This window comes from Lagopus muta, chromosome 15 (genome assembly GCF_023343835.1).
Source record: "Lagopus muta isolate bLagMut1 chromosome 15, bLagMut1 primary, whole genome shotgun sequence".
Taxonomy (NCBI): domain Eukaryota; kingdom Metazoa; phylum Chordata; class Aves; order Galliformes; family Phasianidae; genus Lagopus; species Lagopus muta.
The window spans coordinates 3,332,379-3,348,757 of record NC_064447.1 but is presented as its reverse complement, the minus strand read 5'-3'; the positions used below and the strand labels follow the sequence as shown (position 1 = coordinate 3,348,757).

The 16,379-nt window shown below is 48.8% G+C and overlaps 1 protein-coding gene across 10 annotated transcripts in view; it reads right to left on the bottom strand.

Annotated features, from left to right (window-relative positions):
- RHBDF1 (rhomboid 5 homolog 1) overlaps positions 1-16,379 on the bottom strand; it is a 34,341-nt gene that overhangs the window by 5,402 nt on the left and 12,560 nt on the right. For 7 of the 10 annotated variants that reach the window (XM_048961253.1, XM_048961250.1, XM_048961254.1 and 4 more), the window contains exons 2-10: positions 14,529-14,664; positions 12,371-12,501; positions 10,005-10,109; positions 6,999-7,212; positions 4,692-4,898; positions 3,876-3,998; positions 3,571-3,731; positions 1,334-1,585; positions 659-770 (exon numbers count right to left, since the gene is read on the bottom strand). In XM_048961253.1, the coding sequence (XP_048817210.1) occupies positions 659-770; positions 1,334-1,585; positions 3,571-3,731; positions 3,876-3,998; positions 4,692-4,898; positions 6,999-7,212; positions 10,005-10,109; positions 12,371-12,501; positions 14,529-14,642 (1,419 nt within the window). In that variant the 5' untranslated portion in view covers positions 14,643-14,664. The other 3 variants (XM_048961247.1, XM_048961256.1, XM_048961255.1) reach the window with 3 other exon arrangements.

The window sequence follows — 16,379 nt, the reverse complement described above, 5'->3', positions numbered from 1 at the left end:
TTATTAAATGACTCCTCTGAAGATGTCCACCTGGCTACTTCACATTCTCCCAGGATGGCTGAAATCCTGTATAAAGCTTCACACAGCGCAGCAACACAAGCAGCAGCTGTCAGCAACACAGGTCCAGATGCTGGTGACAGTGTTGTGAAAGCCATCAGACTTGTAGGTGAGAAGTAACCTTGGGCATCCTCTGCTTGGAGCAGGAATATGGTGCTATAGAGATATGCACCTCAGAGAGACATTTGACAACAAGTGGGAAGGCCTACAAGTAGCTTCAAGATCAGCTCACAAAGTCAGACAGGTCCATTTTGCTCCTGGCAGAAGCAAAATCTTGCAGCTGTTACAAAAACTTAACTGAGGTTTGAAATATTTCCCCACCATGAACACCCTTTTGGTCACCACCAGGAGGGGAACAAGTTGCTAAAAAGGACTCCCAGCATATTTGCAACCAGAACCTGCCAGGAGCCCACTGTACTTTGTACCAAATGCCCACCTGATAGAGCTCAATGTCAAGAGCAATGTGACTGCAGGAGGGAAAGCAGGAAGCACGTGGGCTCAGGCAGGCCCTGGATACCTGGTGTGGCCCTCAGTGGCCATTGAGCTGAGAGCTGTGACACAATCACACTCCAAGTCAGGCAAGTCAGGGTGATTTACTTACTGAATCAACAGTTTCATGTTGTGAGAACCCCACAGGGGCAATGCCGTAGATGCACACAGCAAGGATGGTGATGAGCGAATGCACAAAGGTGACCCAGTATGTGAAGAAGGGCCTGGATGGAGGGAAAGGGAAAAGATCAGAGGCAGAAATCCAGGCACAGAATCACAGAATCACAAGGTTGGAAAGGACCTACAAAATCATCTAGTCCAACTAGTAATAAATAGTCCTATCACCATTACTACCCACTAAGCTACTGAACTGCATCTTGTAACACTTCGTGTTACATCTACTCACAGAGCAAGGAGAAAAGCTGCTTTCTTTCCCTAGGAACCCTGGCAGACTCTGGGGACAGGACCAAGATCACCTGGGGCATACATGACTGGAGGCAAGAATCTTGCCAGCAGACAGCCTCTGTTTACTGACTCCCCTAAACACTGGGCAAACCACTTTTTGCTAAGAAAAGCATCCATGAATACAAAAGCCTAATGCCAAAATGCGTCACGCATCTGAAATACTGAGTTTATGGAAACAATCAGAAGCAAGAATACCTGAGCCTTCCTGTTCATCACAAGACAGCAGCGGTGGGGATGAGGTGCAGATGCCCAGCAGGAGGAGCAGGCCGTGCTCCCAGTGCCCGGTGTTTTATTGGAACCCCAGCCACGATTCAGCTCTCACCTGTGATCGTCCATGTCCTCAATCTGCCGCTTCACATAGCTGTCGATGCGCTTGCGGTAGGTCCGGTTTGTCAGCTTCCCCACCATCCCCAGGCCGTACGGCCGCTTCTCCTTGGCGAAAAGCTTCCTGACCGGCACGGCGATGCGCTGCCCTCGCTTCTGCGGGCTGACGCTCACCACCTCCTGCCGCAATCGGACTTTGGGTTGTGCCAGGCCCCCGTCCTTCTGTTTCCTCCAGCCTCGCTCCAGTGGACTGGAATAAAAAGTGGAACAACGGTGGTTTCCTTCTTTAGGATTTTTTTGTCAGCAATGGATTAAAATGGGGAGGCTGGGTGTCACTGAGCAACTCATTCTGGGAAGACACGACTTCCAGCCTCCCAGCATTGACACTGCAGCAGAGAACAAGAACGGCATCCTGTGGTTGTGACCACCTCCAACAACCTCAACTTTAGCCTTAATTCTTTTCTGATCCAAAATGAACAGCAAGAAATGGAAGCCATGTGCTATACCCTCAGCATCTCCAGGATCAGCTGACTTATTAGGCAGCTAACACTCATACACATCTGTTTCTTCCTCTGCTTCATTCCCCTCACTCCATTCTCTCCCACGAAATGGAAGTGCAGTTTAGCCCCACAGTGGAAATCCCAACCTTGAAGCACTTTACCGTGATTAGACTGACCAGTCGAACCTCATGCTCGTTAAACCACTCAGAGAAGAGCAGGAACTAAAACCAAGCCAGTTACTTCTCTCAACTTGTCTTCCATTCGTCCCTTTATTTGCACTGATGCATGAATTTCTCAGGAGAAGAACAAAACCAGGCTCCAACAACACAATAAAAATCCCTGTCCAGCAGAACGCCTTCTTACCAAAATAGAGTATGAAATGAATGAAAACTGCACAAGCTGCTGATGAACAGCAGATGCCCTGCTCTGGGCATCTTCAGGTGTTTTTTTTATTTCACTGCTCTTAACAAGCAGTCTACAAACAAGGTACACAGCACTGAGAACTGCCTGTTTTTTCCCCCTTTCCCACTGCCTGGAACTGTGGTAGGCACGTGTCCTCGGCAGGTCTCTAGTTAACAGAAACCTCCTGTGGCTTCCTGGGTGACCAACTCTGCACAAAGATAGGGGGTGTCAAAAGTGGTCACAGAAACCATATTTTTTTTTGAAAGATAACCAGAGTGCCTTGGTGAAGTTAAGAGAGCTTTGAAGTATGGACAAGCAATAGGATGAGGTTCAAATGATTTTTGTGTAATGGACATCCCCGTATTTTCACATTGGACTATCAGCCTATGCCAAAACAAACACCTGGCCACCTAAAAGGACAACTGACTGCAATTCTGATAGCAGTTCTCTAAGTGGGAAAGGAATGTAGATTTGAGAAAATCCAAATGGAGCCAAAAAGACTGAGACCATCTCAGTGGAGAGACAACAAGCTCCCACCATTTGCTGCTTCCACTTTTGTTAAGACTGAGTCAGGTTCTTGGAAACACTTGAAGGGAAAACTCCAACACAGCAAGATGGGCTGCGAGCAGCAGAACCACAACAAGGACCTCCCTGTCTGCTACATGTTCACACCCAGCACTGCTCTCTGCTGGGGTGAGCTGCCAGCTAAGTCAGAGCTAACTCGGAAGCGACACCGAGCAATTACTCAGTACCAGTTACTCAGGTGGAAAAAATCTAGGCATACAGTACAGTACCACCCACATATTTGCAGGGCTTTCAGCATCAGTGCCACACCTTTCTCTGGTTTCAAGTGAGGAATGTAGCTCAGCTTGACACTCAGCAATGCTTCACTCCACTCTTCTCAACAGTTCCTGGTGACTGGGAACGGCAACAGCCTTCTTTGTTGTATTCTCCACAGCTGAAGGCTGGGCCTTCAGCATCTTCACAGCTGGCTTAAAGCGTCTTTTGTTTCCCCAAGCCACCATACAGCCTCAAAAGCACATCACATCAGGAAGCTGCTGGAGAGGTGGCCTCAGAGCCACCTTTCAGGGGTTGCTGAGGCAGGAGGACTCTCATCCAAAACATCAAGAGAAGCATGCAGGGCTTACAGAAATCCCATCACTGCTCTGCTCTTTGATCTCTGTTCCAAACACCCATGGCACTAAGATCCCAACTTCCCTCATGAAGGAGCAATGGTCTTGCCCCAGCAGCTGCCCAGCACCAAAGATTCCACTCTGAATGGGCAGGCCACCATCCCGTGTTAAGCTTTGGCACCTTACAAGAAAATACTTACAGTAGCAAGTGGCTTCTTTCAAGCTCATTTTTGTCCAAGGCACCTCCTGTGAGATCCGTCTGGTCTAAAGGTTTCACTTCAGTATCTTTGACCGCAGCTTCTGATGGCGACTCAAACACCTCATCCGGGTAAGTAGAGAGCTCCTCATGAAGGACTCCTTCCTGGGCAAAGACACAGAAGTCCCATCAGAAGGAGGAGGCATCACATTTGAGACACCAGCAGCACACTGCAGCACACAGCCCTGCCAGAGCTGCAGTCTTGCAATGTCTCTGGAGCCAGTACCATGCCACTGCCCTGCCCCTCACCCGAGCAAAGAAAGAAGTGTCGAGCTCATCTGGAAAATCCACTGTATCCTCCTCCATGAAACTTGCTGGGGTGAAGCTGCGCCGCTGAGCTCTCCTCAGTGTGCTGTCCTTCACAGAGCGACCCTGCAGACAGACAGGGTGGCATCAAGTTACTGCCAGACACCCCAGCCCCAGGCCCATGCAGTGTCACCCTGGGCTGCACACAGGGAGCCCATGTGCTGACCCTATCACACTGACCCATCAAACTCAACAGTCCTACTGATGTGCAGCACCTTCCAGGTGATAAATCCTAGTGCTACCCCACTTCTTGATCCCATCTCCCAAAAAGGCTTGCAACATGCTACCACACATTGCACAATGGCTGAACAGCAGTCACAGAGCAAAAAGGTCACTCATACATGACCCCTACGAGACCCAGAAAAGAGCCTTGCATAGCAAGAGGCTCAGGCACTGCTACTCTGCCATGAGCGATGCAGACAGACCACCCAGAGGTCCCAGCGTAACCAGACCTGCTGGAATCTTCTAAAGCTGCTGCCTGTGGAAATCAAAGCCCCACAGCTGATAAACAGCAAGCAAGACCTACGCCACAAACCAGCCAGCATCCTTGCTTCTTGCACATCCTGTCTGGTAGACAAACAGCTGAAATAAGAGAGGACCTGTCCTGGTTTCTTCTCCTCCACCACTGCTCTCCTTCACTTTCTCTACTCACAGAAAGTGCTTTTTCCTACAAAAGACAGCTCCTTCCCTCCCACTCCTCTTCCAGGGCAGGGCCGCATCCTGCTGCCACCCTGATCCCTGCCCTCCCACATACAATACCTTCACCAGAGCCGCAGCTGCTCGGAAGCTCATTTTGGCAACAGATTCCCGTTTCCGCCGTCGCGGGAGGCGATTGAAGCCCGAGCGTGAGCTGGTGAAGGAGCAGAGTGACGTGGCACCTGGCGTGATGGGGGTGTGGGGGATGCTGTAGCCATCACTGTCGTCAGCCATTCGGAAAGCTCGGCCGCGGGCCAAAGGGTCTATGATCTGCCAGAGAAGAAGCCCACCCATAAGTACAGCCACCCCCCAACATTGGCCTACCAAGCTCTCCTCTTTTCAAGCCTCCATCATCTCCTCTTGAGACCAGGACAGTGGCCAGCCAAGAACCAGGCCGAAAAAAACACCAATCAATTCTACATTAGGGAGATAGGAAATAACTTTCGAGTCCCAAGCTCAAGTCCTCAAAGTCCTCCTCATTTATTTTGTTTGTCGTTGTTTTGGGGGGTTTTAGTTGGTATTGATTACTTTCATCCTCAACATTTCTGATGTTCAAATGACAGCTTCAAAGCTCCTTCAGCCCTTTCTAAGCTCTTGGATTCATTCATCTCCTGTGACAGAGAAGTCTGCAGTCAGAGAACGTGATATCTGACCATGACTTGGAGAAATCCCTCAACAGAGCCAGGCTCTTTCAAGAGCTAGTTTCCTTTCTGTTGGTGTACAGCTCTGGATTTAAGCAGTATCCTGGTGGAGCTTAACTGTATATTTACATCTGTTTCTGCTAATCCTAACAGCTGGATAAAGCAGGCAAGCTTCCAGGAGCTACAAGCCCTTCTCTGGGACTCTTCAGACCAAAGCTGCCAAACACACGAATCAACCTAATGAAAACACTGCCTTCAGCTACAAACCCTTCCTCTGTCCTTACATCATCACAGCTGTGGTTTCTTTATGACTTCTGTACTTTATCCTAATGTTTTATGAGCCTTTTTTAATCCACAGTTGCACACTCAATAGGAAGCTTTATGGAGTTACACCTACTGAAACCAAGTTCTGACTGAATGTAGTCCACGTAGAGCCCAACAACATTTCTCAGTATCCTGTGACCAAAGCGTTCAACAAGGTGAGACTGGATTGAAAGACACAATATTCTCCTGTATCAGGAACGCAGCCAGGCTTTGGGTCACAGATCAACTTGGTTTGGAAGAAATTCATTTCACACTTACCCACACTGCAGTGGTGTTCACTGATACCCTAATACTGTATGGATTAAGGTGCTGAGTGGAGCAAGGAGTCCTTCCTTTGCTAGAATATTATGGGTTACTTCTAAGGTGTTGGTAACCGAATGTGACTGACAGGGTCCTGGCCCCCTAGGACTGCACTCGAAGGGCTACCAGATACCCTTTGCAGGCACCCAAACCAATTTCTGAGGACTCGTAAGCGGAGCTGTGGTGCAGCTGATGCATGATATGCTTTTCCAAGTCCCATAACATAATCAAGTTTTCAGTTTGTAACCACTGCTCCTTGTTCTGTCAGTACAAATCCTGTGTCACTACAGATTCCAGTAATGACTTTCTCTGTCTTTCTTACAAGCCCCCTCTCAGTGTTGAAAGGCAGCAATAAGGTTTACCTGGAGCCTTTTCTTCTCCAGGCCAAACAACCACAACTCTCTGAGCCTTTGAGACAGTTTTTGTAGGAGAGCTGCTTCAGCCCTCTGAACATTTCTGTGGCATCCTCTCGACCCTCTCCAGCAAGTCCCCGTCTGTCTCGTGCTGGGAGCCACAGAACTGGTTGCAGTACTCAGGTGGTTATCAGAAGAGTGGAGCAGAGTGGACCTCTCTTGCTCTGCTGGCCACATTTATTTTGATGCTGAAGATACAGTTGGCTTTTTGGACTGCAAGCATGCACTACTGGCTTACATGAGCTTTTCATTCACCAGTACCCCAAAGTCCTTCTTTGCAGGACTGCTCTCAACCCATTCATCACCCAGTCTGTATTTACACAGAGGAGTGCCCCAGCTCAGGTACAGCACCTTGTATTCGGCCTTGCTGGACCTCATGAAATTCACATGAGACAACTCCTCAAACCTGTCAAGGTCCCTCTGGATGGCACCCTTCTATCAACTTTACTGCCCTGCTTAGGGTCATCTGCAAACTTGCAGAGGTTGCACTTAACCCCACTATCTATGTCACTGATTAAAATAGTAAGTAGTACCAGCCCCAGTACAGACTCAATAGACACCACATTGAGTCACTGACTGTAACCCATTGGACGAGACACATTTAGGCAGAATTAAGCCCACAAATGGGTTAAAAATGGTGAAGACACTGTGCAGGAAGCTCATGATAGCCTTGACTGTCCCAGGGTACTCACCTTCTGCATGCCCAGCTGGCAGGGCCCAACATACAGTGGAGGGGGGGTTTCTGTGCTTGTTAGAGAAATATTGTCCTGACTGGGCAAGTCCATTTCCCGGATGACCTGAGGTTTCAGCTTCCCATACCGCAGGCTGCAGTGGCGAAGGCTCTTTCTCTGCCATTTCTGTGTAGCATCACTGTCTTTGCTTACTCCAAACCAGTCAGCTGTGCCTCTGAAAAATGCCAGCATATAGGTAAAACAGGAGCATCACGTTCACTGGGATTATGCAAATGAAAAGATAAAACCCACAATAGTCACTTCCAGCCAACCCCAATCCAGATGTAGGCAGAATTTCCCCCCACGAGCATCTCAGAGCCTGTCCTCAGCCAGTTTCAGCAACCTGACAGGTCTTGGTCAGAAATGTTTAACCATCAACAGCACTCTTTTCCCTCGTAAGACAACAACAACAACTTCAATGTAAGTAAAGAACAGTTAATTCTGAATTTTTCTATAAAGAAAAAAGAGGAGATGGAACAGAAATTCAGAGAACTTGTGAAATGTTTTTTTTTCCCCTCTAAAAGACACTCACAGAAAACACTTACCATCTTCAGGCCAGCTATAGGTCCCCACTGTAGGGCTGCAGTTGTTCTCTGTAGCTTTTCCCAATGGCCAGTAGAATTCATTATTCTCTCCCAGCCTCCCACCACACCCCCAGAACATCCCCAAATTCATCCATCTCATGCTGCAGGATTCCCATCCTGCTCACAAGTAACATCAATGGCAAATGCTTGCTGTGGTCCTGCCCTCTCCTGAAGCAGGCACACACAGCTCTGAGCTGCTGGTGGCAGAAGCAGGAGCACAGGGCTGCAGCCACAAAGCAGGTTTGCTGCCAAGTGGCTGCTGTTGTGGAAGAGCATTGGGTCAGAAGCAAAACACTAAGGAAGGCAGAGGAATAGGTGTAAGTTAGAGTAACAGTCTTCAAATACTGCAGGAGAAGCTAAATATTGTCACAGCCCTGCCAGCCCTCTCCCACTGTGGCTAATCCTGCACTAGAAGATGGCGAGTTGCATCAGCACACAGCTGGCCCAGGTGTTGAAACCTGAAAACCCTTCCAAGCCAAACCCAAAAATCTCACCTCAGGCCACTGCTTACAGGTAGGATTTCCAGTTGCTGAGAAGGAAGACCTCACAAATCACAAAAGGAGTATCAAAACATACACTAACATAAAAAGAGGGTTACATCTAGAACTAGGTCACACTGCTGAACTGAGTCAGAGCACCAGAGACAGGAAACTAAATCCTGTGCTTTACTTACTGCACCCTGCAGAACAAAGATACGTATCATCAACCAGCAACTGAGGACATCCTGCCACTATGTAAAAAGATGTGAATTCAAAGCAGGCTTTCCAGCTCACACTTGCAGATGCAAACCACCAACCATTGCCAAAAGCACTGTTATTCTCCCAGCGACCCAGAACAGGCCCTCCAGCAGGCACAAAATCAAGTGAGCCACTGCCAGCCTTACCTGCCCTCGCTGAGCCAAACCTTTCCAGAACTCTTCAGCTAGTCACTGGGTGCCATCCCTCAGAGAAGGGGCTATGCAGGTCTCAAAGCACTGCTCTGCTGTCACTGACCCACAGCAGTCTTTGTCCCAGCTCAGAGCAGACAGGCCTGGGGTCAGAGCCTGTCCTGCAACTCCTGAACCGAGTCTACAGACAGGCACAATGCACCAGCTGTGCAGATGCGCAGGCACAACACACATCACAAGACATTCTTGTAACACAACTTCCAACTTTCATTACCAATATTTGGACACCAAGGTGACCCTGGGTGACAAGCCTATACACGGGGCCACTATTAGCCTGCTGATGAACACTGCAAAGAGCTGTGCTTCAGAGCTCCGTGGAACTGCATTCCCATTAAGTGTGGAAGGACAAGCACTGCCACAGCTGCTCTGCACAGCAAGTATCACTCCCAAACTGCCTGCAACCACTGCTGGCCCAGGGCTAGGATAGGGATCTGTCCCATTCTCTGATCATACACAAGACAGTCCAGGAGAACCTTATAAACTGAGTTTAGAGCATTTGGAGCACTCTGGAGAAACAATGAGAGCCAGGGATGTCCAGCCAGGGAGCCCCATCATCTGCTACAGATCCTGCAGAACTAGCAAGCAATGAATCAGTACAAGGGCAGGTTCTTCTATCAATTTAAGCTAAGCAGCCCTGAAAGCTGAAGTCCAAAGACCAGCAGTTGTAAATGCAAACACAGCATCAAAGTGGCACCTGGCAACGGTAGTGATGAGGAAGGTAGGACGGGAAGGAACATCTGGGCATTGGGTCCAGTCCCTGATAAACACAAAGTCACCATGTCTGTCTCATTCAAAAGTTCACTGAGTTCTAGTCTGGGGGTAGTGGTTGATGGGCTGTTGAGCTACTCCAGGAGTCCAGGGCACATCTCATCAGTGCTACGTAAACAAAGATCTCCACCTCAAAGAGAAGCCAGTCACGCTAGGATTAGAAAATTCATGATGTCGACAGGAAAAGGGTGGATGCTATACTGAATTCACCAACTCTGAGCTTCATTCAAACCACATCTGTTTGGTGCAATTTTCTCTCTTTCCTCTTCTGCTCCAAGAAGGCTTTGAGACCAAGATACGTGTATTTCACATGTTGCATTAAAGCTAGCAAGGACAGGCTGCATGGCGGCTGCCCCAGAGCAATTCTGCAGTTATGGTGAACACCAGGAGGTTGTCAGCTTGTTAGGAAAAACAGAAAGAAGTGAGGCTGGAGAGTGGGCAGTTTGTTAGTCCCATGCTATTTATTGACATCTGCCTAGATATTTAGTAGGAGTGACCATTGTTTTCTGTTAGATGCACACGGGAACTTTCTCACTCCCATCCATTTGCAGGCCTCCTGGTCAGGCCTTGGAAGGCAACGTGGTCTCAGCAACAGCCAGAATCGGTGCAGTTCACAATAGCCCTTGCACACACATGCAGGGTGGGTTGCACACTCAGTTCTACCAGTACCTGAAAAACGATCGGGGCAGGGACTGCCGCTTTCTCAGGGAACTCCTGCCCACCCGGTTCCCCTGAACAGGCAGGGTCTGACTCCTTTGAAACCGTACCTGTCTGCTGCAAAGAAAAGAAAGCTGAACGGAAAGAGCCCGCTGGGCTGTGGAGGCAGGCAGCAACCTATGTCTAACATTTCCCCATCTCTTTATTCAACCCCAATCAGCAGCAATTGTGCCACAATGCACGTGACAGCAGGATCCAGGAGGTTGCTGAATCCCATCGGTGCATCTGCACTCTGATGTACATCTCCCATTGGTCTTGATGACACCACGGATGCTTCGATCCCCTGCCACCCCCAGACCTCTTTAATCCGCCTTCTTCAGCCCAGACATACAACTGCAGATCTCACAAGATGGCTTTGGACAGCACAGAGTGAAACACCAGAGGTGTCAGCAAGCTGAGATATGATCTCTTTGGATACAGGTGTTTGATGCCACTCAGTGTCCTGGAGCCATTCTGGGTGACCCTGGCAGGGTGTCACCTCAGGCACAAGGATCTGTGCTGCATCTGCTGCCTTGTCTGGACATTTTGGACACTGTAGGAGACCGGAAACAGTGTTAGATGCCAACACTCAAACAGCTGAATCACTCCTATGGCCCTATGTTCTGGACCACACGCAGTTGACTTTAGGCACATACTTGATGCGTGTCCTGCAAGCCCCATGAAAAGGAAGGGATGGAGTCCTGCTGCTAGAACAGTTTCACATTCTGTGTTTAACAGGAGCTGCATTAAGCAACAAACCCAGAAGACAGCCTCCCTGGACTCACAAAATAAATCCCAGTGACACCCTTATGGATATATGGTCTGCAGTTCTTTACTGCACACCTACCTCTGCTGTTCACAGCACTGGTTTTTAGGCTATCCTCAGTACTTTCCAATTCCCTGTCTTTGTTTCTGATCCATTTATTTCACACTTTTACTGCTAGTTCCACGTCTCTCACATTTCCTGTAATTCTGCCTCTCACGCAGTCTTTCCCACTGCTGCGCCTGCCTTCCTACCTGCATTCCACAGTGCACTGCAAAAACCATGTACAAGCTGCAATTCCTCCTGGACAGAGTCTTGGCTGCTCTTCATGCTGTACAACAGCCTGCGTGAGAAAACTCTGCACTGCAGAATGGCATCAACCCCCTGCACTCAGGATTACAAAACTGCTACCCAGCCTGTTAGGCACAGGCACGGATGCTGCCACCAGCTGGTCCCCAACACTGCCATTGCATACAGGCATGGAGGACATGACACGTGTCTGTCAGTACACCAGCCACATGTGCTTGATGCTAAGTAGGACACTGGCATCTCCCTTGGTATCCAGGAGCTTCACCATCACTGTCCAGCCCTCTTTTGCTCACTGTAGCTCCATGTGCCCTGTCTGTAAGGACTTATGGGGGAGAAGGCTGCCCTGGCCCTTCCATACAGTGCTTGTTATCAAGGCCCCTACAGCATCCTCCCAGGATATCCTGTCAACCTTAACAGGCTCTTGTCTAACTGTCCTGGCACAAAGACTTGCAGAGGCCTGATTTCAGGCCATGTTGAGGGCTGGATAGGCAATAAGGTGGATAAATAAATGTTTGAATGACTTTGCCCAGAGTGTGGTGAGCAGTGGCACTAAGTCTAGCTGGAAGCCAGTGACTAGCAGTGTATTCCAAGGGTTAGTGGGTTCAATCCCATTTAATAACTTCATTAATGATCTGGACAACAGGACAGTGTACCCTCAGCATGTCTGCAGATGACACAAACCTGTGGAGTGGTGGATACTCCACAGGGTCATGCTCTGATCTGGAGGGACCCTGACAGGACGAAAAAAATGGGCTGGGAGGAAACTCATGAAGGACAACAAGCAGAAGTGCAAAGCCCTGCACCTGGAGAGCAACATCCCCAGATACCAACACGTGCTAGGGGCACCCAGCTGGAAAGGAGCTTGGGAGAAAAGCCTTGGGGATCCTGGTGGATACAGCATCATATGTTGCTAGCTACACATCAGGCCCTGAAACAGCCAGCTTCTTCAGGCACAAGGGCAATCAAAACTTATCTCTGATCAGCAAGAACCATTCACTGTTCTGATCAGCACTATTTTTCTGTCAGGACTTTGCTCCTCACTTATTGAAGGCAAGCTATACAGCACCATCAGGCTCATATATTGAGAATCTATCTGCACCTACCCTCTACCTCAACCTCATGACAGGCAACAAGGGAGACAACCCAATCCTATTTTGACAGCATGACTTAAAGTGCCAGGCCATGGGAGAACGAGAAGACCATGAAAAAAGGACAGCAACGGATGGCAGAATCCACTAAACCAGGCTCCAGGAGCTCAGCAGCTCACCTCTTGATGGTCTGGGTGATTGAGGTTTGTCGTTGTAGCACCGGTCTCCTCACTTCATGAGGCAAGGAGGGCACGCGGCTGTTGTCAGCAGGCATGCTCACACTTCGTAGAAAGGCCTGGCGTCTTGTTGGCTGGAAAGGAAAGCAGAAGGGGAGTCAGCATTATTAGAACTATGATCTACAGGGCCAGCCAGGGCGTGAACCACTCAGTCAGCAGCACAACAACCCCCCTCTGCCCCCAGCCCAAGCCACAAGCTGGGTGCATGCAGCCTAACAAGGACTGAGTTCATGACTGGCTAATGTGAAGAAACAGGACTGGATCTGCAGAACAGAGAAGTCAGCACTTGAACTTGGCATCTGAAGAGGCTTTTTTTTTATAGTTTCAGTGCAGACTGGCTCTAGCCTAGCCCACAGACTGATGTCCATCTGCAGATGGGTGTGTTACAGGAGTTCCTGCATCCTTCTGGCTTTTTTTCTAGCCAGAAGGAACAGAGATCACAAGCTCCTAGACCACTGCATAATGTAAAGTAAAGCACACCAAGCAGGGCCAAGTGAAATTAGCTTTATAAATAGCTCTGCATCTGCACTAAAAGACTATGAGAGTCGTGGGTGGGTCTGTGCTGCAGTTGCTGCCTGGCACAGGCTAAGCAAGCTGGGAAAGCCACATCAGCTTTGTTCATAACCTAATTGTCTGCATGCACTCAGGTCTGAAAGCTCCTAGCACCTCCTGGCTGAATGTCACCTGCCAAACCTGACACAAATCACCAGACTGCTCTCAGCCCATCCTACTAACTGCCCCAAGGCTGTTCTGCATGAATTTGCCATTAGCTTGGCAGATACCACCCCCTTTCTAAAACACAGACTGAGCAGATTACCCCTCTGCTTCACTTGCCAGTGAACCGACTGCTTCTCTGGTCAGACACTATCTCTAATTGCTTGAAACTCTAGTCCTTCCAGCCAGACAGATAAAAACTTTCAGTAATTTTTATCAATTTTTATCTTTTTTTTTTTAATTAAGGTTTTTTTTTAAGTTTTTATGTTAAAACAATGCGTAGACACTCAGAATTTAAGCCATGGGAGCCTGTATGCACTCCCACACACTGCTTTCAGAAAACATTACCTGTGCCAACTTCCACTGTTGTGTGTACGTAGTGCCTCTCCAGAAGCCTAGCTGGATTTAGAGATTTCAGGTAAAAGAACATTCATCTAAGCCTTAACCAATTCAGAAAGCTTCAACCTATATAGTTAAAACCCTGTGTTCTCTTCTAATCCTTGCAAAAAGCACCGCAATTTCTTGGTTAGCAGTCAAGATGAAGGTTTCAGAAGATCAAGATGAAGGTGTACCTGCCAGAAGTCCATTTTAGTCCTTGGATCAAAGAACAGCAGAGGCCAGTCCATGCTTTTCCAAGAACATAAATGCCATTTTAAGACAAGCACACCCCTCCAGGGAAGGTGCAAAACCTTCCATTTCTGTGAACCCAGACACCACACTCCACTCATGGACCTGCTTTTGGTGTAGGCAGCCTATTACCCTGCAGCAAGGTCACGAGCAGCCAGCAGTCATCTCACCCACATGTAAGAGTTTTTGCCACTCTGAAGCAGAGATTCCTGTTGTTCCTCCTATTCCCAGCAGAAACATGGGTGTTCTACTCATGCTTTGCAAAGTCCCAAATAAACTGTCACTTCATCTCTACTCCACCACTCTTCAGTAACACTTATTTCTCCTCATATGTGAATTTCTTGCACTCATGCTATTAACAACTTTGTGTTGCCAGTAACTGTTCTTTCTTTGCTGTTTCTGATGACAGCCTGTCATTATCTTGGCTAGTCATAAGTCAGATTAATTCCCTGCTCATTTTAGCAGGAACTCCAGCACTTTCAGGTTGGTATTCCTGTAGAAGCCCCTCACTTCTTCAGTTCCTTGAAGGAATTCTTGTTTAGATACCTCACTCTCACATCTACCCCCTACAAATGGCCACATCCACTGATCTAAAGTGAAACACACCTTCCCTCAATATCCCATTCAAGGGGCAGCCCGTTACTGATCCCAGTGACCTGTCACACACAGCACTGTCTTTCTCTTGGCCAGGGCTGCCAGTGACGACGCTGTCAGCACAGCAGGGCTCTGCACATCCCTTGCATGACCGCAATCCCCATACCTGCACTGGCTCTTCTGGCACCGGCACAGGCACTGGCACCGGGATGTCCAATTTTAACCATGGCGGCTTCTTGCGCTGTAAACTACTCGTGCTGTCATGCCGTGCCTCCGACATCGTCCCACGTTTGTCTTCAGGCCTAGGAGAGGGGAAAGATCACATGTGAGGAAGGGTCAGACACATCCCTGATGCAGCCCATGCTGTAGGGCCGGGCCGACCTTCTCCCGGCTGCCATTCACAGACCCGAGCCTTGCATGGGACAACTTCCAAGTGTTGGAGAGGGTTCAGCAATCAGAGCTCTTGTTTCTGAGGCTGGGGGACATCACACCAAGTGCCAAAGATCACAGCTACAAGTTTCAGAGTTACTCCCCATTAAGATTTTCTGGGACTACTGTGAAATTCAGATTCCAGAAGAAATACTCATAATTATATCTTAATTAGATCTGGAGCCAGTCCAACCAGCTAAGTAACTGCAGTGCTAAAAGCTGCTGACCTCTCTCTAAAAACAGCCTGTGACTCACACAGGCTCCCTTGCCTACCCAAAGCCAAGCAGCACCATTTCCCTACTAACTGCTATTTGGGAATTAGCAAGTGGCCACTTAAAACTGCTTCTTCTAATCTCCTTTAAATGTAATCATTTTCCAGAAATACAGCAATGCAAGTGCAGCATGAACATCAGTAGAGCATTAATGCCAGTTTTCTAAGAATGGTTTTCATACATAAATAATGATGATATGGTATTTAAATAAAGCTGAGTTACAGAAACACCAAAGCAACCTGAGGGACTCCTTGCTCACTCTGCAACCTCTCTGCCTTCTCCAGCACGCAGCGAGACAGAGACTGAGCAACTTCTCCAGGCTGTGAGAGTAATGACTTTGCTGCACATGCTAATAGAAATGGTTAGGAAAACTGATGTCACTGGAGGAATGAGATCACAGTGCCTTCTAACCTAAGCTACTCCACAAGCACGTATTTCTCTCTTCCTCTCCTAGCACATGCACAATAGCAGGCTCACAGCGGGAAGCACATGTGCTGAGTGGGCCAACAGATCCAATTCCTTCCCAGCTTCCTTGTGCTGTCCCAGACCACAGATCCCACAGGAGACAGAACCCAGCAGGGTGTCAGCCTTATCCTCTCCCCAAAACAAACCGACGGGACGAGCATCCCGGTAACTTTGCAGGTACGCACGATTTGAGAGGGAACAAAAGAAAGCTCAGCACTGTTAAAACGTTGACACAATTTATTCTGAATGCACAACAAATCTAAAATGTAAGGTGGGAATTCTTCCTTGAGCATGGGCATGGCCAGAGAGGCAGTGAGACCTCCGTCTGTCCTCAAAGACATCCAGCACTCAGCTAAACAAGGCCCTGAGCAGTGCAGCACACAGACCAGACAGCCTGCAAGGGCCCTTCCAGGCTAAATTAGGCTCTGGTTCTCCGATCCTGCCATCTGTGGCACTTCTACCAATTCCCACAGCTCACCCCAACTGCTCTGGAAAGGGAGCCACACAAGCAGTGAGGTTTACCAGTGCAAACAGTACATGGTGGAGGGGGGAACAGGTCAACAAAAGGGAGAGGAGAGTGAGCTGGACTGGGTTAGAAGAGGAGAATCTCATCTAAAAGCGGGTGACGACCAGCTGCTAGCAGAGTCACACAGGCTGGGCTGGCTGCCAGGAGAGCAGGGCTCAGCTGAGCTGGAACGAGGGGAAGGGACGACTCAGCTGTAGGTGGATGAAGGTTTGGGTTTCAGCAAATACCACAGGCCCCCAAAAGTCTGGGAATTCACGATCCAGCCTGTACAGACATACTCTTTGTACACACACCACCATCCTGCATGCACAGATGCAACGCCTCA